Source organism: Stegastes partitus, unplaced genomic scaffold (assembly GCF_000690725.1).
Source record: "Stegastes partitus isolate 25-593 unplaced genomic scaffold, Stegastes_partitus-1.0.2 Scaffold107, whole genome shotgun sequence".
Classification (NCBI taxonomy): Eukaryota; Metazoa; Chordata; class Actinopteri; family Pomacentridae; genus Stegastes; species Stegastes partitus.
In genome coordinates, this window is record NW_007577838.1 from 397,456 (window position 1) to 418,562 (window position 21,107).

Here is a 21,107-nt window from a genome sequence, read left to right on the forward strand (position 1 = left end):
TCCACCTTTAAATGATGACTTGGATTTAGGGTTGGACGAAATATTTAATGCGATTTGATTCACGATGTAACTTTTTACAGTTAAGCTTCAGTTCAATATTTATCGCGATGAGCTCCAGGCAATAATCGATAAGTTGTCAACTGTTAAACTAATCGTCAACTATTTTGATGATCAGTTTGAGTAATTTTTTTAGGAAGGAAAATTTAAATTCTCCGATCTCAGTGTGTTACATGTGAACATACTTTCCGTCTCTATGACAGTCAACTGAATATCTTTTGGTTGCAGACAAGACATTTGAGGACATTGTTTTGATCTCTGGCAAACACTGACCAACATTTTTCTACATTTTCTGACATTTTATAGACCCAACAGCTAAACAATTAAGGAAATAATTGACAAATTCATTGACAATGGAAATAAATATCAGTTGCAGCTCATACAACCACATTAGATACGATTAAAAATTAGGACTGCAACACGAGAATGACAACACAAGTTTGTCAAACCTTTGAACCTAAATTGCAGCCTTTGTAGTTTCCTAATTGCATTGTTTCTGTATTGAACTCGTCAATTTTCCGTCTATTTTTGACCAATTTTTACCACTCTAATAACTGGTTTTGATTATTCTCATCCCCAAGGCTCTCCCTAGTTCTCTCTGTTGTCAAGTAACTTTGCCGATGAAAACCTGAAGCCTCCTGAAGCAAAGCATGGACAACTAGAACACAAGAGTCACAGGTGAAAATAAAAACACTTTATTAATCAATAAAAACAATTCTTGATTGCCAGCAAATATCTCAAAACAGAGGGAACTACATCCAAACTCAAAGCAGAGGGTGAGACTGTTATGGAGACATTTGACAAACTACATAAATCATGACAAACACAAACATGAAAATATTTACAGAACAAAGACAGACAAAGAAAAAGTGCACTAAGTAGTAGCAGTACTAAATAGTCGGTGCTGCACTGGGTTACACTGAAGTGAATGTTAACCAGAGTTTCATGCCTGAATATCACATTTAATGAGGACAGTTCTCCTTTCAAAACAGTTTTTTTGGACATCATCTTAATGTTGCGAGTTCTGTTCAGCCTCTTGTAAATATTCTAACCTAACTGCTATCTCAGCTGCAACAACTGACCTATTTTTTTCTTAAAGAGGGTGATATAACACATGTACTGACAAACTTCATTCAAATAGACAAGTAATAGCACTTCTACTTTGAGAACGCGTCTCTCCGGTTCTCAAAATCCTTAAAAGTGAAGATAAAGATTGTTAAATAAAGGCATTCAAATCAAAGTGGCCACAGCACACACTTTCATCTCACACATTCCAATATCTTTTTAACCTCACGTTAACGACGTGGCTCACTTTGTTATCAACACAAATCTTAAAAACAGGACACAAGCCAACAGCTCGGCTTTACAGCAGTTTAAAAAAAAAAAAATCGCCTAAAGTGGCTTTCGGTTGGGTAACGTTGGCAAATATTTAAAAGGGATATCGCTACACCGCAGCGTCAACTGAGCCTGCTTCATGTTAATGCTTAAAACGGGGCGTCCAAGAGGAAAGAAAAGCTAACAAATAATCGATATCTTTGATCTGTGACAGCCTGGAGTCGGTTGCAATCATACAGTACTCTCCGGAGCTCCTGGCCCATCACAGTATCTTCAGTTCCTCTTGTGATTACAGGCTCCGCGCAGACTTTTCAAACCAACAAAGAGGGTGTAGACTTTTACATAAAGCTGATGTGGCTAGACCTATAACCTTGCTTATACTACAGATTATGAACAGTTAATAAGAGCCTTCCTAAACGCAGCTCCCGTATTTAAACCTGCAGCGAAGGAATAGCGACGGACACGGCAAAATGCATACAGCCAAGCCTTTTAAAGACAAATTACAGTGCTATGTATAATTTATAAGGAAGTTGATACATTTTGCAATGCAGTGTGCCTCCTCCCTAAAACATCCATCTGCTCCTCTTGCAGGACTTCACCTCCAGGCCTCTTTTAGCAGTGGCCAGCCCAGGAACACTCAGCCTCTGACTCCTCTCATCTCAACATCCCGCTTCCACACATCAAACCCAATCTATTTAGGGCCTTCTAAACTTAGATGCCACCCACTCAGAAATTTGCAGTACAAACCTACAGAATTAGAGTGCAGTGTTTGAGCATTTAAGATGTATACAGATCACGTGATGTGCACCATACAACCTCTGGTTAGTATAGGTGTTAATGGCGTCCTAAAATGATGGGCTTCCTTTAGCCTTTGGTATCTAAACTCTCACAACCATAGATGCTGTTCTTTGCCTGAAGATTTGCAACTTAAAAGCCTCAGTGACTATGAAAATCACTAAAAGTCTCCAGGGTGGGATGTGATCTGATAGTCCTTTAAAACCCTCGGTGCATAGGTATTCCAACCATCCTTGTTGACAGTGTTGTTTTTTTTTTGTTTACTCCCACTTTCCTCGACACCAGTCCCTTCTTTTACCCTACAAATCTTCTCCATCCTCAGTGGTTTGGTGCAAAAGGATCAAGAGCAGCTAATTTTTTTTCTAATAGCTCATTTTATGTCCTTTTATATCCCTCCTTCTCCTCGTCTAAATAATGAAATATCAGTACTCGAACGAAGAGCTACTTCTGCTTCAAAGTTGTTTCCAGGGAAAAAAATGTAGGAACAGAATGAAAAGGGAGAAACTAATGCAGGAAGAGTCGTCAACAACGCCATTTTTCTACTCACCAGAATCTTCGTAAAGGAAAAAAGGACATCTCTCTTGCATCTGCAGAAATCTTTCTTATTGATTTAGCAAAGTGATAGAATAAACAGCAGTCTGTCCCGCTCACTTCTTTTTGTCTTTTTGTTTTTTCTCTGGCTTACGGTTCTGCTCGGCAGTTGTCACGCCGCGGGGCATGATCAGCACGCTGCCGTCAGCGCTGTACTGCAGCGAGTACTCGCTGGGAGGATAGGGCCGGCCCTCCTCGTCCCGCAGCTGAGTGAACACCTCCTGGTACAGACTCTGCATCTTCTGCTTCATCTGCCTGATGGAGCGAATGAACTCCATCTTCTCCTTCAGCAGACGGGCCTTGTCGCGCCGCAGGTCTTGGACGCCCTGCTCCAGGTTTATGATAGTGTCCAGCTTGCGCTTGCGGCAGTTCTGGGCCGCCATCTTGTTCTTGCCGCGCCTGCGGATGTCGCGGATAAGTGCGAGCTGAGCTTCACTCAAATGATGCTTAGCGAGAAGCTCGTTGAACTCTTCCACAGGCAGATTGATGATCTTGTCGTTGGAGAAGGGGATTTTCATGGCTCGGGCTCGGCGCTCGTCACGACTTGAGTGCTTGTCGAGCAAGTCCTGAGGAGGCTGAAGCTTTGAGTTCTGTTTGTCGCGGACAGTCTTCTTCCCAGCCGGAAGCGGGAGCTCTGGGTGCTCAGAGAAGGCAGAGGAAAGCGGCAGGTTGTAAGTATGATTGTGGCTGATGCTGTCGAGCTGAGGAAGGCTGTGGAACTGAGAGGGGTCCTGATAGCTCATGCGGCAGAGCTTGCTGTACCCGGGCTGGTAACCTCCAACAGCACCTTCCTCCGTCTCCACAGTGGCCACCTCAGAGTCAGTGCTGTAGCCCACAGCTCCTTCCTCGGAGAAGGTGGCAGACGTTGAAGAGGAAGAAGCTGCAGACGAGCAGGATGTCTCAGAGCTGCTCGGGGAAGCCGGGCTGTGGCTGGAGTCCAGGGAAAGACCAGAATCTGAGTCAAGCTCATCCTCCAGCTGGGAAGCTTGGGCCTGGCTGAAGCCTTCCTCCATGGCGAGGTCCAGCAAGCTGATTTCATCAAGCATCGACTCCTCCAGCAGGGTGCTGAATGGATCGGGCAGGATAGGTGTGGATGTAACGTTGTTACTAGAACTGTTTATGTGTGGTGGGAGAAAGATCCCAGTCAGGTTCGTGGCTCCAAACGTGGAGTTGACGTTGGTGGAGTTACTGGAGGAAAGTCTGAGCATGGTGGTTCTTGGGGTGATGCTTACAGAGTCCAGCTGAGGGGTGAAAATCTGGGGGAAGTCTTGGCTGCAGCTGGGCAAGGAGGCCTGGTGAAGGCTGACATCCTGGTTTATCGGAGTCGGGCGAGTAGAAAGTCCAAAGTTTCCTGCAGTGTTTGAGTCAGTCGTCCCGCTTGTGGCATTTACACTGCTGGAGTTGGTGTGGAGCGAAGTGTTGTTCACTTCCATTGCCTTTGAGCAGACAGATTTTAAGGAGAAAAGGAAATTATTTAAAAAATTAGAACGCAAGTTTTTGTGTTTTCTTTCTGGGTTCTGTGATTTAATTACTTCACTCTCTTACCCAGCAAAGAGCCACAATTTTTTCCCCTCAATTTGTTATCATGCATATTGTTGTTCTGAGATACAGATGCTTTTATTTTGGACATCAGTGTTGTCATGAGGGCAAACAAACAGCTCTTACTTGTAGCTCCATGATGGCCATGATGTCCTGCCACTGCTGCTCCAGGTCTAACTGTGGCTCTGCTGAGGGCAGCTGTGGTGGCAGAGGGAGGCCCTGAGATGTAGAAGGAACTTCTTCACTGGAAACTGCTATTTCCGGGGTGACAACCGGTGCTGGGAACTAATTGAAAATGGCATAAAAACGAATAAAAACTCAAGTACATTTTCTGCAAATATTTGACCACAAGACAAGCATGACATAAATATCTTATTGTACAACAAATTTTTACCTCAGTTTCTTCCCCAAAAGGGAACGTGGCCTCCAGCAGCCGCAGGCATTCCTGTAGGGACAACGAAGTCTGTGAGCCAAGTCCTGGGAGCTGGTCAAAACAAAAAGCAATATTCTATTAAGGTACTTCTAAAACTACAGCTAAGTTAACTTTGTCCTGACAAGTGAAACCTTAAACCTGCCTTCTTTCTAACATCCAGCAGGGGGCGACTCCTCTGGTTGCAAAAAGGAGTCAAGAAGTCTATGAGAAAATGACCCTACTTCTCTCTCGGTTTGATACCTCAGTAAAAATGTTCCTCATGAATTTCTGGTGTGGCTCGTTTTAACTCTATTTCAAAGAAGCATGGTGTTCAATTTGCCAATTATGGTCCCACTTAAATCAAAACAGACCCTAAATCATGTTCTTGTTTTTTAATGTGTTGAAAAGCCCCTTGTGACGCCAATTTTAAAAGGTGCTATAGAAATAAAGTTTATTATTATTATTATTACATTTTAGGGCGTGGCTATCTTGTGACTGCGTGGTTGCTACCACAGCAGCATTGGTACTGTCCTTGAAAGGTAAACAAATCTGAATGAGAAAATATTTGGGATGATGCCGTCAATATGAACTGTTTATTTTTCAGTCACAAATGGGAATGAGATCAGTTTTAATAGCTCCTAGAGTGATAATAATTCCCATCCCGATTTTAACTCATGTTAAACACATTCTATATCATCACAGTGGAAAGACCAGGTCAGACCAGACTTCTCCCCCAACTGTAGAGATGTGTGAAATTGAGGTAAATAGGCCCAAAACTACTGTACTATTAACTCAGCCTTAATCAGATCCACCCCATACAAGAGAGTGACCGCTAACTCCAAACCTGACGCTTCACAACAGTAGTCCACAAACCAATGTGTCATGTAACGTTGGCTACGTCCATCTTTTATATACAGCTCATGCTTTTAACTTTTCCAATAAAGGCAAAAATATCAATAAATAAACACAAATAAATCTATAAAATAAATAAATCAATTGGTACAATAAATGAGGGAAATCCCGGCCCTCACCTGCTCACGTGTATATTGTCACAATGGTTACAACTTGACTTGTATAAACATAATCTATATGTTGCTAGAACAGATCAAGACCCTCCTTTTTAGGCGTTTTCATACCGGCTATTTAGTTCAAACCAGTTTTGACTGTCAGTTTTCACACCAGCCCAAATGAAACGCTTTAACCGGACACCAAAGCTTGTTTTAACCAAACAGATAAGGGCTGAAAGCATCCTTCATTCTGACAGTCTTGTGGTTGTTCGTGTCTTCACAAAAGGTGACTGTATTTCAGTGACACATTTTCATAAGCACTCACGCAAAATAAATCTGTATCGTTAATTTTCAGCTACTGTGGTCAAGTCACAATGTTTTGCCTCATAAAACATGACAAGGAGCAAATAATTCTTGCGCATTTGATCAGTTCGGACCCATTCATAAAAACATAATGGCTGTCACTGTTACTGGCACTCGATATGACGCATGTGTGTGCACCAGAAGCTTTGTGAGGATAACGTTTATCTGCCACAGGGGCTTGTGATTCTGAACGGATCCATTGGACGATTCTCTTGGATGTTAAACCCTGAAGTAAATGTGATGCACTTGCGAGCCTCTGTAAAATGAACATCTAACTGCACCAGCTTGATTTGCTTTATCTCAGACCCAACACATCCACTGGTGTAACTCAATAACAAGAGGGCACTGTTGCATACAAACAGCAGATGAGCCCAATCTTTCAACCCGCGATGTTTCAAGCAAATGTTGAAAAGAAAGTACCTGGAAATGTCTCCGCATTTATAAAAGCTAATATACAGCAGACAAAATTATCTCTTATCACCAGTGTGCAGCTCCAAAATTTCCATTTCCTTTTTATGTCGTATAAGGCAGTTAAATGTACCACCTCCCACCGGACAAAACAATAGCACATAAAGATGGGCTTAGCTTTAACAGACCTGCTCTGGGATGCTCTCTCCAGTCTCGCCGTCCACCGGCTGAGCTCCTTGTAAGTTTATGCCATTTCTCCAGCTCTCCTGTTCCTCATTTCTGTCTTTGTTCTCCTGTGGGCTGGGCTTCTCCTCCTCGCTCTCCTTCTGACGGTTGCTGTAGTTGAACACTTCTCTTCCTGCACCAAGGTCGATGTCCTGTCGCCATAGGATGTCAATCAAGTCAATGTCCTGGAAAAACATATAGCAACCATTGAAAAATGGCCCTGTATACAGAAGAGAGGTACTTTAATAACCAGGTATTGTGCAGACATGCAGTGTATTGAAAACTAACTCATACTGTTGCAATTTACTCAACATATTTTGGCTATGCTTGATAAAAATGATTTACTCGTTTATGATAAGAAGCTGAACTAGCCCTTTTTACTTTTTACACAAGCCATTTAATTCCATCAGAGTGGATAATTTTGGAAGGAGAGTTGTAGATCATGTAACACAAATCAGGTGGTGCGACCATGACACAAACACTTTGGCACGGTGGTTAACATGTGATGAGAAAGAAGTCTCGGTTTATTACAATCCAATAATGACTTTTTGTGACCCCATGCCTCGACTGCAACAATATGACTGTTGTGTGTGCGCCTCAAGTAAGTTACATAGAAGTTAAAGTGACAAATAACAACGCAGAAATGTTGCAGATACGTAACAAGTAAAGAATGGCATCGTTATCTTTTCCTGTGGGACATTTTTAGGGAGTAAATTAAGGGAGATGACGACTTGCTGTGCATTTTAAAGTTGCGCCCGCGTGGACAACATTAAATGTGACCAGAATCACAGCTGTAATGAATGTGACTCAACTGGTTTGACTAAAAATAGCTGACACTGATAAAAGACCTCGGGTGTGGACCATAAAAGATACTGGTGTGTAATGTCACCTCTACTCCATTTACAGTGGAATACAGTTAATGAGTGTTTTATGATGTCATACTTTAAATATTAACTTTATCTATAATAAAGAGAAATATCAGATTGACACATGTAAGTTGTTATACGATATTTTGAGTTTCTACAAAAAGAAGCTCTTCTGTGTATAGAATTGTTGTTGTTTATCTTGGAAAACATTGACATACATGCTAATAATTAATTTCTCAGCTGCTGGATTTATTTTTAATGATCAAATCCTGCTGGTACCATTTATATGCGATATGGCAGGTGTGTGTGGTGACAACAAGCATCTGTCAAAAGGAGGTGTTTCCCCCTTCCCTCTGACAGATGCTCTCCAGGTGCTCACAGGAGGAAGGTAAGAAACATGCTGCAGTACCTCTTTGGTGAGGTCGTCATTGCCATCCCTGTTGCCCTGCTCCTGGTTGCCCTCTGGGGCCACAGCTCCCAGGCTGCTGTCCGCTGCGTTCAGGTTGTACGTGGATTCAGGTGCTCCACTTCCTCCCCTCATGGCCGGGGTAGCGTCAGGGTTGTTCACGTCGTCTAGGCCGGCCCCATTGTCCAGGGTGATGCTGGGGCTGGACTGGCTGCTGGCAGACACCACAGTCTCAGAGTCACGATGCACTAGCCAGGTGTTGAGCTCGGTACTGGGCACGGAGAGGCGATCCAGCTGGCGCACCTGGTTTAGTAGCCGTCGAGTGGTGAAGAAATGGTCGAGGTCCACACTCTTTGGATGGATGCCATAGCCGTCCAGCGTGTTGCGCAGGTTGTGAAACTGTGTCTGGGTGTAGGCTGAGCTAGGCCCCAGGATGATCTCTCTCAGTGGGGGCAGCTGATTGCTTAGATAGGTGTCAACGTCCACCCGCACCCCAATGAGACTCAGAAGGATGGTGAACTGAATCAGGCCCTCTGTGAAGTACTTTTTCAGGTAAAGCATTTCTTTACAAAGGAACAAAAGGTGAAAGTAAAAAATAAAAACAAAAAAGGGGCCAACTACCTTGGATCAATACTTCTGTACTACCACTAAAAGACGGAGCTAGATACATGAACATAAAAAGTGGTTAAAGATAGTGAAAAAGGGGGGAAAGGGTCTTCAACAGGATTATGTATGTTTTGAATAAAATCCAGGATGAGGCTTCCACTTCTCAGAGAGTCCAGTTTGTACTCAAAGCTTTGTTCTTCATAAGGTTCTCATCTTCCCATTCCTGACAAAAGTGAGAAATGACATTTTATTGCTCTGTTGCAAGCTGCATTAGTTCAAACAATACAATCGCACTGCTTTCAGCCCTAAAGCACGCAAATCTTACCTACCTACATTTGCATTAAGCACATGTTAATGAAAAACAGGACTTGCTAGCCCACTGCAACCACTCCATCCTCCCAAGACTAGAGAAGTGATGTCGGCTCGCACCGCGCAATGCCTTTTCATTCTTGGAAATTCAGCAGACCAGAGATGATGAACACAGAGCTTTAAGGCATCACCCCACCCTTGACAGGACAACTACTTCTTGTGGGTGCTGCTGAAGGTGAATGGGAGAGTCGAGAAAGCTCGCTGGGCTGGTTAGCACACGCACCAACGGCAGCGTTAGGTGGCAGGCAGGGTCCCTCCCTCCTCTCGCACAGCTGCGCCTATCTTCGTCCTTATGACGTTAGCCGTTAGCCACCTTGTGTTTTGAGACCCGGCTACAGCTAATACACAAGTTACTACACAACGTACAGTGACTGTAATATGCCGTGTCGCTAAATTAGCTGGTAAACTTGCATCTCTGTTTACCCTAGAAAGTGACAGGCTGCTCTGCTGCTGTTTTAGGACTACCTACTTCCGCTGTAGCTAGCATCAAACAATCTCCCTAGCAACAAGTGGTGAAAAGATGATTGACAGGCCGTGCAGCCATTCACATGCCTCAAACGCGGCAACGACAAATGACTCCAGCAACTCGTGGCCAATAGGAATGGGAGGTGGGTGGGGTTTAAAGAAAATGCTAAACTACTATTGGAACTCAAAACCTACACTGTGCTAGCCTTGTAAGCTAGTTTGCTGCTAACTACCGTAACCATACAGCTACTTTGAAAAGTAACTTAAACAAGACACACCGCCGTTTCCAGTCACTCACTCATAAATGCTGCGTTTATTTACGTACGTGCCTGCTAACGTTAGCTTGTGCCGCGAATCACTGCAGTTCACATAGCGGCGCACGCATTAGTTAGTTAAATCTGCAAAACCTTTTGATTTAATACTTACGCATGAAGATTTTGCAACTGTGTCTTCATGCCCAACAGTCCACTATCACCTAAGAACAGTACGCAAGTCCTGTTTCATTAAAAGTTCCACAGTGCTGCTGCCCGATATAGCATTGTCCAGCCTTTCCTCATTGAATGGCCCACCATGACTTGCAAAATTGCTAGCTGGCCCGGCTAGCCTAGCAGCGCCGCTTGACACCAAAACACGCTTTCGCACAGAGCATGCGTAGAACATTCTAGTGGCAGGCTTTCATCAGCCGACCAAAAACCCCCCACACTGTAATATCACACAGACAACAAGTAATACATAAGCTCACATTTTAAACGTATCCCCTTGTAGTAAGTAATTAAATAAATAAAAGGCTCATTCTATACTTCATTCCAGAAAAGAACATCACCAAATCTCATATGTCTAATGTTTGTAAATGTATAGTAAGAAAAAAAGTGTTTGTTTTTTTTTGTTTCATGTACAAATCACGTAAGTGAAGAGGCCATGAATGCTCTTTATTCTATAAAAATAAGAATTAGAAAATACAGCGTTTCCTCATGTAATATAATACTGCCGTGTAGTATTACAGTGGTTGGAAAAGTTTTCTAAATCCCTTCAACCTTCTGAATTATTAAACACACAGTTTGACTTTTTGTCTTTTTTTTAAACCTCATTAGAACGTCTTATACAACGCTGCACATTTTATTGATAACAATAATAATTAAATAAGGACTCTTAAATATAAAAACAATAATTCAGCTGCTTCAGAAATTATGCAAAAAAAAAAAAGTTTACAGTGGAAAGTTGATCATTATTTTTGCTTAATGCACAAATGCTAAAAGAGGCCAAAAATGCTTTTTATATTCTAAAAACAAGGGAAAAAAACAAAACCAAAAAACACAGGTCTCCCTCATGTCGTACAATATTACAGTATTTGGTACTCCTAAGCATTAAAAAAAAATAAGTAACTCACTTCAATAACTATCTAAAGTGATTTAAGTGGAATAACTGTGCACTTTTGTGTTTTTTTTTTGTGACCTTTTTTTCCTCATTCGGACATGTACCCCATCTACACCATCCACTGCACATTTAAAAAAAAAGTATTAATTTAATAAAGTAGTTATAATTACATATCAGTTACACCGAGGCACAAAAAGCAAGCATTAGACAAATACAGCTTTTTCCTATATAACAAAACACTACATTATTCAGTTAAGTTTTAGAAATCCTTCAACCCTCCAATCTTCTGAAATATTAAATATACATTTTGAAAAATATTCTCTCTTAAGCAGAATAACAATAATTAACCTGCTTCAAGAATTGTTCTGAATAAATTTAGGAAAGTGCATCAATATATCTCATATCTCAACTTATAAATATTATAAAAACAAGAATCAGAAAACTACAGCTTCCTTCCATATAAAATAATAATATAGCATTTGGTTAAGTTTTCTAAATCTCTCTAATATTCGAAATGATTAAAGTCTTTTAAGCATAAAAACAATAATTAAGAGATTTAGTTGGGATAACTTGCATGATTTTCTGTGACTAAGTTGTTCATTTACACTGAAACTTAAACATATTGGTAACTTTACATTCTCAATTATTTTGTCAAGCAAAAACTTGAAATTATATATATATATATATCTTTACTTGAATAAATAATATAGGTCTGAGATAAAATACATGCATTTAAATTCTGTCTATTTATTTTTAAAAACAGTTCTGCTTAAATGCTGTAAATGACTTGTCAACATTAATACAGAAAATATATATTAAAAAAAAAACACAGCAAGAGTTTAAATTAAATATCAGTTTTTATTTGTCCTTGTGGGTCACAACAAAATATTTTTAGTACATGTCCGTGAAGTTGACTAAATATTAACACCCATCAGGTTGACTGGCCGGTTGTGGTATCGCTTTGAAATGTCTGCTTCGATCTGCAAAAACAAACAACAACAAACAGTCATGAGTACAGGCAATTACACACATTATTACAAAGATGCTTGAAAGTTTAACAGATAATAATTATACGATGAAATTTATATTTCTTCCTTTATATCCCTCCACATACAATGTAATAAGACAGGTAATAGAACTGACTGGGGTTTAGATTTTCAGTATCAGATGCTTCCTGCAGTCTCCTCATTCCAGTGAGTGGGGAAATTACCAGCCCTGTGAACATAAATAAATGGAAATAGTAATCTAATACCTGTTTCTGGAGTTCCCGGGTGCATCCTGCCAGCAGGTCAACACGAGGCTCCAGCCTGGACTGCTCCTCCAGGGCTTCCTGCCTCTTCTCCGCCATCGTGGCACCTTTCAGCACCAGGATGTCTGCCTGCTTCAGCTTCTGTCTCAGCACCTCTGAGACACGTTCAACATACCTAAACAAACACATTTCACATGAAGATCAATAAAAAAAAAGGATGAGTTTGTAACATTTTATAGGTGCAGCAAGGGTTTTCCACTAACTGTAACAGAAGATTTTACAACTAATGCTCATGTTAGAACAGATTCTGTGTACTACAAATGTGTAAAAAGTAATGACATGTTAAAATCACTTTTGTATATCGCTGAACACCTGATACATGACAATACGCTGTACACTCAGTCCTCTAATCTTCCTACTTCTAGGAACTCTTCTTACGTCTGTTTCATGAGATCGGTGCATAGCAGAGAGAAGAGCATATCATAAAGGTTTTAAATAGGCTTAAAATATTGCAAATCAATCTTAAGTTAAAGTAAATGTTTAAAAACAGTATCTACCAGAAAATGGTCTAATATCGTAGTTTTTCTAGTTTACTGATAAAAAAAATTAGAACAACTTCAAATGATTAAATTAAGATCAGTGCTGCCAGCACATAATATTATATATTATACAAATTTACCTGGCTAATGTGTGTTAAATGAGTTGGAGAATATGGTTTAACATTTGTGTTTTGATGGACATTGTTCACAGCAACAACGTTGAAACTTCCAGTTATTTGTTGATTTATTTAATTGGAATCTTAAGTGGAGAATATAATGACGTCCCAGGTGTTTCGGTAAATGTGGAGCATCTTTACGTTTTTTTTTTTCCCTGAACATGAAACTTTATGTTAGTGCTATGGCGATTAGCGTACCGTGGGGAGGCCTGGATCATGAACAGGTGCTGCATCCTCAGAGAGGTGAGGCGGCCCAGAAGGTCCTGCACCTGTGACAGCATCTCCTGGACGTGTTGGCGGGTTTGGCTCTGGATGACAGAGGGGGCCAGCTGGAACTGGCTCATGGCAACCACGTCTTCCTCCTCTCCCATCTCGCTGATGCGCTGCGTTAGAAACACCTCCAGCTGCAGCGAAAAACAAAACCAGCCTCACTTGACTGAAACGCTTCAAATACTACTTGATAAATGTTGACCGTGCATGAAAGATTTGTACATCACAATTACCCTGCCAAAGCCCGGTGATCCAGTTTTACCTACATTCTGAATTAAACTGAGGTTGTAAAGTCCTAGATGGTGTGAGGTCCACATCATCAGCCCTACAAACTACTCCGCAATCACAAACACTTTAAATTTGAACCCCATAGATAGATATCAGAGATATCTTGTGCTTTTAATAATTCACTTACTTTCTCTTATTAACTTTTTATTCATAACTTCTGTTTTTACTCTCATAATGTCATCTGACTTGGCTATTCACTCCCATTTTGTCTACGTTTTTGCAAATCTGAATTTTCATGCCACTCGCTGAAAGTCAAAAAAACGACACTGTGAATTGCTTTTACTAAGATCTGAAAGCTCACAGTCTTTGTTGTTTGTCGTACTTAGTTTCTGAATTTACACACTAAATAACATGTTTAGTTATTTCGACAAACAGGTTACTTAAATCTGCATTAACAGACTTTTTTTTAACCTAAAACAGACACAATATTGCTTTATAAAGTGAGATTGTGTGTGTCAAAGTAATCATGTTAACAGTCACTTATTACACATGAATCATGCATTAATCTTTTAGCTCTTTAGCTGCTAAATGCTCCACTAATAATCAGCCCTAATGTGTACAGCTTTGTAAGTTTAAGTTTACAGGTTGTTTCAGTGTTTGTAGCATCACACTGTGACAGCTCCAACAACATACCGTTATGTTAAATAAAAAAATAAAGTAGCTATACGGCCTAACAGGATCAATTTGATGTTGAGTTACTGTGATCGTTACCTCCATTAGCTCATCAATGAACTGACTGCGGGACTGAGAGTTTTCCAGAATACTCAGAGCATCCTCACCCTTCGCCACACCCTCAGGACCTACAGGACCAAACGTTCGTCTTCAGCAAACAGACATTTCAGCAGCTGAGCATGTGATAAGTTTGGCTGGAGCCACGACGACGATTCCAAAAAAGTACTCACAGTCGGTGCCGGCATCTACGATTTCAATCTCAATGGGAGCTGCTTCGCTGTCACCCCAGTCGATACCGCCTCCAGCAGCGTCCTAACAACGGACACGAAGAAGAGATCGGTACATTATCTCACACACCTCCACGGCCTCTTTCAGACAGATTCCAATCAGCTTCATCTGTCATGTCCGAAATAAGTTTATCTGAATTCACGTCAACCTGGATGTGGCCCAACCCTGCAAATTATATTGTGTATTTTGTCTTAATTATACATGTATACACTGAATTATTGAACTATCAGTGATAAAATCAGTTTGGTAAAAGTTGGATGCTAGTCGTAGCAGATGTTGAACATTTCAACAAAGAATTCATCCCGTTTACCAAACTGCTTTTACAGTTTCATCATTTATTTTATTTTTTTTTTTACTTTTTCAATCATCATTTAGTTAATCCATTTTACCATTTACCTGCTCAGAATGGGCCTTTGGAGGGGGAATACAACTTGCATTTTTCTGTTACTTCCACCATTTGATAAACAAAAGTGTGTATGCTTGAACCTGCTAAAAGAATTGGATTGCTACTTTTATTCTCAGTTCGTAGCATTTTAATGCCATTGATTTTCTTTTCTCGCTCAGTAAGACCTGTTTTTTTAATCCTCTATACTGGAAAAACCCTGATTTATACATTAATTAAGCAATTTACTGTATTTCCACCATTAACTCATTACCATTAGCAAACTATTTTGACCATTTGGCCATTAGTTTGACTCATCTACTGTGACAGCTTCAACTTATTGCACTCTGAATTGCAAAAGCAGTATTTAGATGTTACAGCCGTCTCAAGACAAGGATTATAATTTCCATATTCACGAGCTAACTGCAGAAGTACCCTGTGTTGCACAAGAACGCCTGGCCGGGGATTAGAGAAAATTATGCAATGTGGTATGCACGACTAAACTAGGTATTAATATGTTCTTTTTGTAGAAATTGTTCTGAATTTCTGCAAATATCTAGATAGTTAAATAATAAATGACACAGAAAATATGCTAGAAAGTCAAAATGCAGGTATATTCAGGTGTTTTACCTCAGAGTTCGGCTCCAGACTGATCCCCCAGTCAATTCCATCCTCGACCGCGATGCCTGAACTCAGAGTGTCTGTTCCTTTGCCAAAGTCGCCCCAGTCAATCTAAGGCAGGTTTTAAAGCACAAGGCAGAAATAAAGTTTGAAAAGTATCTGTTGTGAATAGACACTGAAAAAAAAAACATGTTTGATCTGTGCTGTATTTCCTGAATATTTCAAAACAGCACTGATGAATGCTGAGGTTGTATTCAGGATTATCTCCACACTGAAATCTGTATAGTAACCCTGCTAATCTGAATTAGATTTAGATAACTGAACCACATCACAAAAATAAAATCAATTTAAGAAGAAAGTCTAAATCAAGAAAAAAGTTGATTCTTTGATGATCAAGTGTAAAACATGAACACTGAAGAAAGAAAACACTTCAGAGACAGTAAGACTAACCGTGTCCTCTGCGGCTGTATCAGGAGGTGCGTCCTCCACAACCGGCCTTTCAACAACAGTTGGGACTTTCCCCGTCCTCCACTCATAAAACGTTGTGTTCCCTTTCTTCTGAGCAAATGTCAGCATGGGCAGGATTGGCTCGGACCTACACGCAGCAACATGTGAGCTCATATGACCCAAAACAAACATTCTTTATGCCTAAAAGTTTTAAATAGAACACGCAGTGAGTTAGATGAAGTTGAAAGATAAGATGAGATAACCCATTCATTAATACCACAGTGAGGACATTTGCAGTGTTACAGCAGCAAAGGGAACAAAAATGTAGTAAAACATAAAAATAAACCAAAAAATGACACAAATACTGTTCATGATGTAGAGATTATTTTATAAGTAGAAAAATAACCTATGTGGAAAAAACAGATTCTATATTGATGATGTACTCACCAATCACATACAAAGTTCGTGAAAGCAGCGTAAAGTTGGATTTGCTCCTCTAACTTCGCTGCATCCTTCCCGACCTCCTCCAGAACCACTGGTAAATCTGTCACCAGAGCCTGAAGCTCTCGGGGCACATTGTCACCCTGCCAGAGGAAACAAATCAACCATCAGCACAGGATGCAACTGCTTGTTAATAAAATGCAGAATTCTAAATATAACAGAGTCTGTACGGAGGTGAATTTGTCTGCGGGTAAATGTTCTTGCACTCACTGTGATGCCGTACTGTTTGCAGGCAGCGTAGTAGCGCTCCCTCAGGTCTGCGGCTGAACTCTGGCACTCCACTTCCCGCCTGCTCAGCTCCTGCTGCAGCTGCTGGGCTTTGGCCAGCTGCTTCCTCAGAGCCGGGCCTTCATAGCTCACATTGCGACTCAGCAGGCTGGCTACCTCCGCTGGGACACACCAACACATTTTATTGTTAATAAAGAATTCTACACATGCAATTATTTCGGATGCTGTTCTTCATGTTCTATATTGCTGATGCAGAAATAATAGTAACAGCAGCAAGAAAATTAACTCTCTCCTCAGTATAGAAACTTTCTAAGACAACAGCAACAGCTATTACAACTAGTTATAATATAACTCCATGACTAAGACTACCATCTTATGTCACAAAATACACAGCTCTGAACACCTACAGATGTGAGTTTCCCATTCACACTTACCCAAATAGATGTTATCTGTTTCATAGAGGGACACAATCTCCTGCCAGTCCTGTAACAAGAAAAACAGTTTTTTTTTTCTTACTGCAGAGGTCCATAGCACAAAAACATCCCATCACAAACATGAGATAGTAACAGGCAATGAGATGATGAGCTGAGATGAACTTTATTGTCCCGAAGGAAATTTGTCTTGGGCTAAAAGTGCCGAATGCTGCTGCACAAATACCACAAATACATACTAAAGTACAAAACAACCATACATGACAACATCAGTCATCAAAAAGGGCTTCAAAGGGTAAAATTCATGTATTGCACAGAATGGAATTCCACTTGATCATATGAGCATTTGGCACAAGGTAAAATACAATATTATTACAATATACAAACATTGTCATCAGTCTGTTAAAGCATTGTCTTTCAAACATATGTGACCTTTTATGTTAATGTTTTTCACTGCTTCATTCCCACACATCTACCAAAGTGAAGCAGAAAGCCATGGTACGATGTTTGTCACACACATGAGAATGGACAAAACATCAAGTGACATAATGTGGAATAATACACAAATAAACAAAAAAAGTAATCCAAATCTGGTACGTAACAAATAATTCAACTGCAGCTGATAAACTGTGACTGATGTGAACAAAAGTACAAGTGTGAGCTGCTGTTCAATCCTGATAGGTTCTTCCTCCATGTTGTGATAATTTATAATTCTTAGAAAATTACTGGTGTTGTGGTTAAATATGTGCAACTGTCTTTCTTTGGAGATGCTCATATGGATGTTGCTGCTGTCTGATGCTGCAGGTATTTAAAACAATAGTCTTACAAACAACTAGAATCAACAAACTAAACTTAAGCTCCTGGTAATTAAAAAAAAATGTGGACTACATTTAATATTGCTGAGTGTCAATAATCTGAGCTGTTTCAGCTTTATTGCAGGAAAGCTGTATTTTAAGGTGTCATTTTGGCAGTAAATGGTGTCTTTGACGCTTTACGAATGTTTTAGGACCAATATTGGTGCTGAAATGTGGGAAAAGTCTTTCGTAAGTCACTTCACCCAATTCAAAGTGTGCTGTCAGGAGCACATGTCTAAAAGGGATTTAATTAAAAACTCTGGACCGTGCTGTGAGTCAGTCATTTGCAGCTAATTTGAATCCTCTCACCTTCATCCTCTGAGATGAATATCTGCCAAAGATGTTCTTAGAAGAAGCCTCAGTTCCCTTCAGTATCTCCACTATTCTCCGGCAGTGAAAGTAGTGGATGTCTGTCAAGTAAAACAACAAAGATATCAATTTGTAAATATTCACACAGAGGATGAAAAAGACAGACGGCTTCTACATTACATAAGAATAGCTGCCACAGGAAGTCAGCTCTCCTCCAAGTGCTTATAAAACAACAAAGATCAGCTTGAAAATTAAGAATGACTATTTCTGCAAGTCATCGACGTGCAAAAAAAAGACCCCTGCACTGCAAATAATATTTTTTTTTGCATTTTCAGAACCCGTGACGCTACTCCCTCAACCAAGCGAAGATGGTAGCTGGAAATGACATAACGTGCATGCACTGATAACACATGAGAGGTGCAATCCAGCAGTATATAGAGAACCTACAGGAGCCGGAGAGAAGCTGCTTGATCTCCTCGTTTTCTGGCATGTCCTGGATGGCAGCGTTGATCTTCTCTCGGATTCCTTTTATTGCACTTTGCCATTTCAGGTTACAGTGACGTCGATCCAGCAGCCAGTCTGTGACCGCAAAATAATGATTTACCAGCATTATTATTGGTGGATCTGCCGACATTTTTTTGCAGGTACAGAAAGAAGTGAGTACACCCTAGTTCAATATCGCTTTGGTGGCAAATGCTTCTAAACTGTATCGCCTTACAGTAATCGCATCACACTTAATCTGACAGTTTAGATTTACTATATTAAAAATACTGGGATGGTGGACAATACATTTCTGCAGAGATGTTCATCAGTCTGCAAAAATGTGGCGCTGCTCTTTGCCAGAGGCATTGTGTTGCTCTACTTTTCTCTTTAAAATACCCCAAAAGTGTTCTATTGGATTTAAGTCCAGCAACTTACCGGTTCATAGCTTTCACTTTTCTTCATTATAAAATCTGTGATTTTGGCAATTATAATGCAGTTTTGAGGTGATTACGCTGGAATATTGCTCCTTTGCCAAACCTCTGCTGACTGGGAGTCGTCTTGTCAGCCAGTATTTTGATAAATCCACAGACATTCATGGTGCCATCGAGAAATATCATCTCCCTAAATCTCCATATCATTACACTCTCACTTCCGTGCTTCACTGTTGGGACTGTGCAAGATTTAATATTCCTTTTGTTGAAGTATTGCAGTTATGAAGGGGCGATGCAGTTTTTGAATCATTTGACATTTAGGTGATATTGCACAGAGGTGTATTCATTTCTGTTGTACGTAATACAAATCACACAGGATAGTAACAGCTGGTTAAAGGTCTGTTGGAGACAAAACATAGTTACACACAGACAGACACAAACCCATTTTAAATATGTGCGTTTTGTCTTACCTAAAAGCTTGCTGGTCTGGATGTCGATGGGAAGATTTTGAATATTCTGTTGAAGAGAGAAAAACAGTCAGCACAGTTTACACACCTTCACTCTTTTTGGAGCAGTTCCGTGCACCAGCAGAAAATCTTAAATTAATTTGAGAATTATAACGTTAACAGATAAATAATAAAAGGACAAACGGTTCTGCTTGTTTACGAAAGCTTTAAGAAAAGTGTTTCTGTCTTAGTTAGCTGGACTTTGACTGTGTGACAGCTAGGCTAACGTTAGCTCCCAGGCTAGTTTTCTAAAAATCGAACGACGGAAAAGTGTTCTAACTTACCTCCATTGTTTCTCCACTTTTTTAGACGCTTTCTAGATTTTACGGCTTCATTATAGCGTTTTTTTTCAAGATGTGAATTGAGGATTTCTGTCACTATCCGGATTCTACTGTTTATGACACGTTACGAGTAGCACAGCCAATAGAAGGAGGCGATGTTACGTTGACGGAAACGACTGACCAATGAAAGTTTAGTATGCTGAGCGCTGCAGCTGATTGGGTGAATGGCTTGGATTGTGATTGATGCAGTTACTGAAAGAGTCACTAGAGGGCGGTGCTGCACCTTAACCGGCTCAACACTTTCTGTTGTTTTGGTCTCATTTTACACAGATTTTGATGTAATAATAATAATAATAATAATAATAATAATAATAATAATAATAATAATAATAATAATAACTTTATTTACATAAGGCCTTTCAATAACAAAGTTTCAAAGTGCTTTACAATAACGCCAAATGCCAAATTAGACAAATAATGAAACTATTTTTAAAAAGCAAAAACATATGATTTATGTACTTTATTTCATATTTTTATCCACTGTGATTGTCCTTGTAATGTTTGCATTATGTCTCTCAAACCCTGGATATTTTAGATGTCAGTTAACAATTTTATATCTGTATTTCAGAATTATAATGTTATATTACTACACCTTTGCGTATATTAAATTCATTAATTATCTATTTATACAGCAGCCTGTACTTATGGGTGTCCAATGGAAAACACTCAAAACTATTTGTGAACTGTTTAGATACTGCTGAAAGCTATACATTCTCCATAAGTTTAAAAAAACAAAACAAAACAAAAAAAAAAGTCCTTTGTTTGGGATTATATTTTAATTCAAACCAATTCAGTAATATATACGTAGCCCCAGTTCTAACATAAGTAATCCCAGCACACTTCAGTATTGTGTCATAGAGAGAAACACAACAAAGCCAACAAATCCCTTTGAACAACCTCTTGATGGCACTTTTGCTTCGGTAAAAGCACTTGGCATTAGATCATTAATATTGATGCATTAATGTGTCACAATTTACTGTTACTGTTGGTTGATGTGGAGCTAGTTATAGCAACTTTAAACACAACAGGTGGCACAAAGATACTATTTTAAGGTGTAAAAATGTGCATGTCATATGTTTTAAAGTAAAATCTATGTGAAAAGGGTTGAACTGCTGTTGTCTGATACATTTAGTGGAATATAAAATACGGTATTTTATTCCAAAATGTGGTAAAGTAGTTGTAAAAAAAGTTGCACAAAACTGCATCAAGTGTTCATATAAGCAAATTTTTGTTTTATAAAAAAGCTGTCACGAAAACTGCAGCAATGACACAT

The 21,107-nt window shown here is 39.8% G+C and overlaps 2 protein-coding genes across 5 annotated transcripts; both read right to left on the reverse strand.

The window, feature by feature from the left end:
• Positions 1 to 729: 729 nt before the first annotated feature.
• On the reverse strand, positions 730 to 10,035 carry nfe2l1b (nfe2 like bZIP transcription factor 1b). Of its 4 annotated transcripts, none has more exons than XM_008277781.1 (6): positions 9,871 to 10,035; positions 8,008 to 8,833; positions 6,696 to 6,917; positions 4,712 to 4,801; positions 4,444 to 4,602; positions 730 to 4,214 (listed from the first exon to the last, which is right to left on the reverse strand). In XM_008277781.1, exons 2-6 carry the CDS (start codon positions 8,563 to 8,565, stop codon positions 2,835 to 2,837), a joined length of 2,409 nt encoding a protein of 802 aa, XP_008276003.1. In that variant the 5' UTR covers positions 8,566 to 8,833; positions 9,871 to 10,035; the 3' UTR covers positions 730 to 2,834. The 4 variants fall into 4 exon arrangements, with proteins under 4 accessions (XP_008276003.1, XP_008276005.1, XP_008276004.1 ...); XM_008277783.1 differs by lacking the exon at positions 9,871 to 10,035 and adding an exon at positions 8,940 to 9,851 and having other exon boundaries at positions 4,712 to 4,762; XM_008277782.1 differs by lacking the exon at positions 9,871 to 10,035 and adding an exon at positions 8,944 to 9,849.
• Positions 10,036 to 11,656: 1,621 nt separating this feature from the next.
• On the reverse strand, positions 11,657 to 19,872 carry cdk5rap3 (CDK5 regulatory subunit associated protein 3). Its single transcript, XM_008277784.1, has 14 exons — positions 19,778 to 19,872; positions 19,458 to 19,503; positions 18,521 to 18,652; positions 18,074 to 18,174; positions 16,914 to 16,962; positions 16,462 to 16,640; positions 16,198 to 16,334; positions 15,754 to 15,898; positions 15,313 to 15,414; positions 14,243 to 14,324; positions 14,052 to 14,140; positions 12,981 to 13,186; positions 12,071 to 12,242; positions 11,657 to 11,798 (listed from the first exon to the last, which is right to left on the reverse strand). The coding sequence occupies exons 1-14, from the start codon at positions 19,781 to 19,783 to the stop codon at positions 11,733 to 11,735; spliced, it is 1,512 nt and encodes a 503-aa protein (XP_008276006.1). The 5' UTR covers positions 19,784 to 19,872; the 3' UTR covers positions 11,657 to 11,732.
• Between the last annotated feature and the right edge of the window lie 1,235 nt (positions 19,873 to 21,107).

What these genes read in the sequence shown, in the direction of transcription:
- nfe2l1b (XM_008277781.1), bottom strand. Translation starts at nt 8,565, where the DNA reads ATGCTTTACCTGAAAAAGTACTTCACAGAGGGCCTGATTCAGTTCACC. An exon ending in ATGACGACCTCACCAAAGAG is followed by an intron (nt 6,918 to 8,007) that starts GTACTGCAGCAT and finishes ATGTTTTTCCAG; the next exon opens with GACATTGACTTGATTGACAT. An exon ending in GAGAGAGCATCCCAGAGCAG is followed by an intron (nt 4,802 to 6,695) that starts GTCTGTTAAAGC and finishes TGTTTTGACCAG; the next exon opens with CTCCCAGGACTTGGCTCACA.
- cdk5rap3 (XM_008277784.1), bottom strand. An exon ending in TCATTGATGAGCTAATGGAG is followed by an intron (nt 13,187 to 14,051) that starts GTAACGATCACA and finishes TTTTCGCTGCAG; the next exon opens with CTGGAGGTGTTTCTAACGCA. An exon ending in ATGATCCAGGCCTCCCCACG is followed by an intron (nt 12,243 to 12,980) that starts GTACGCTAATCG and finishes GTGTTTGTTTAG; the next exon opens with GTATGTTGAACGTGTCTCAG.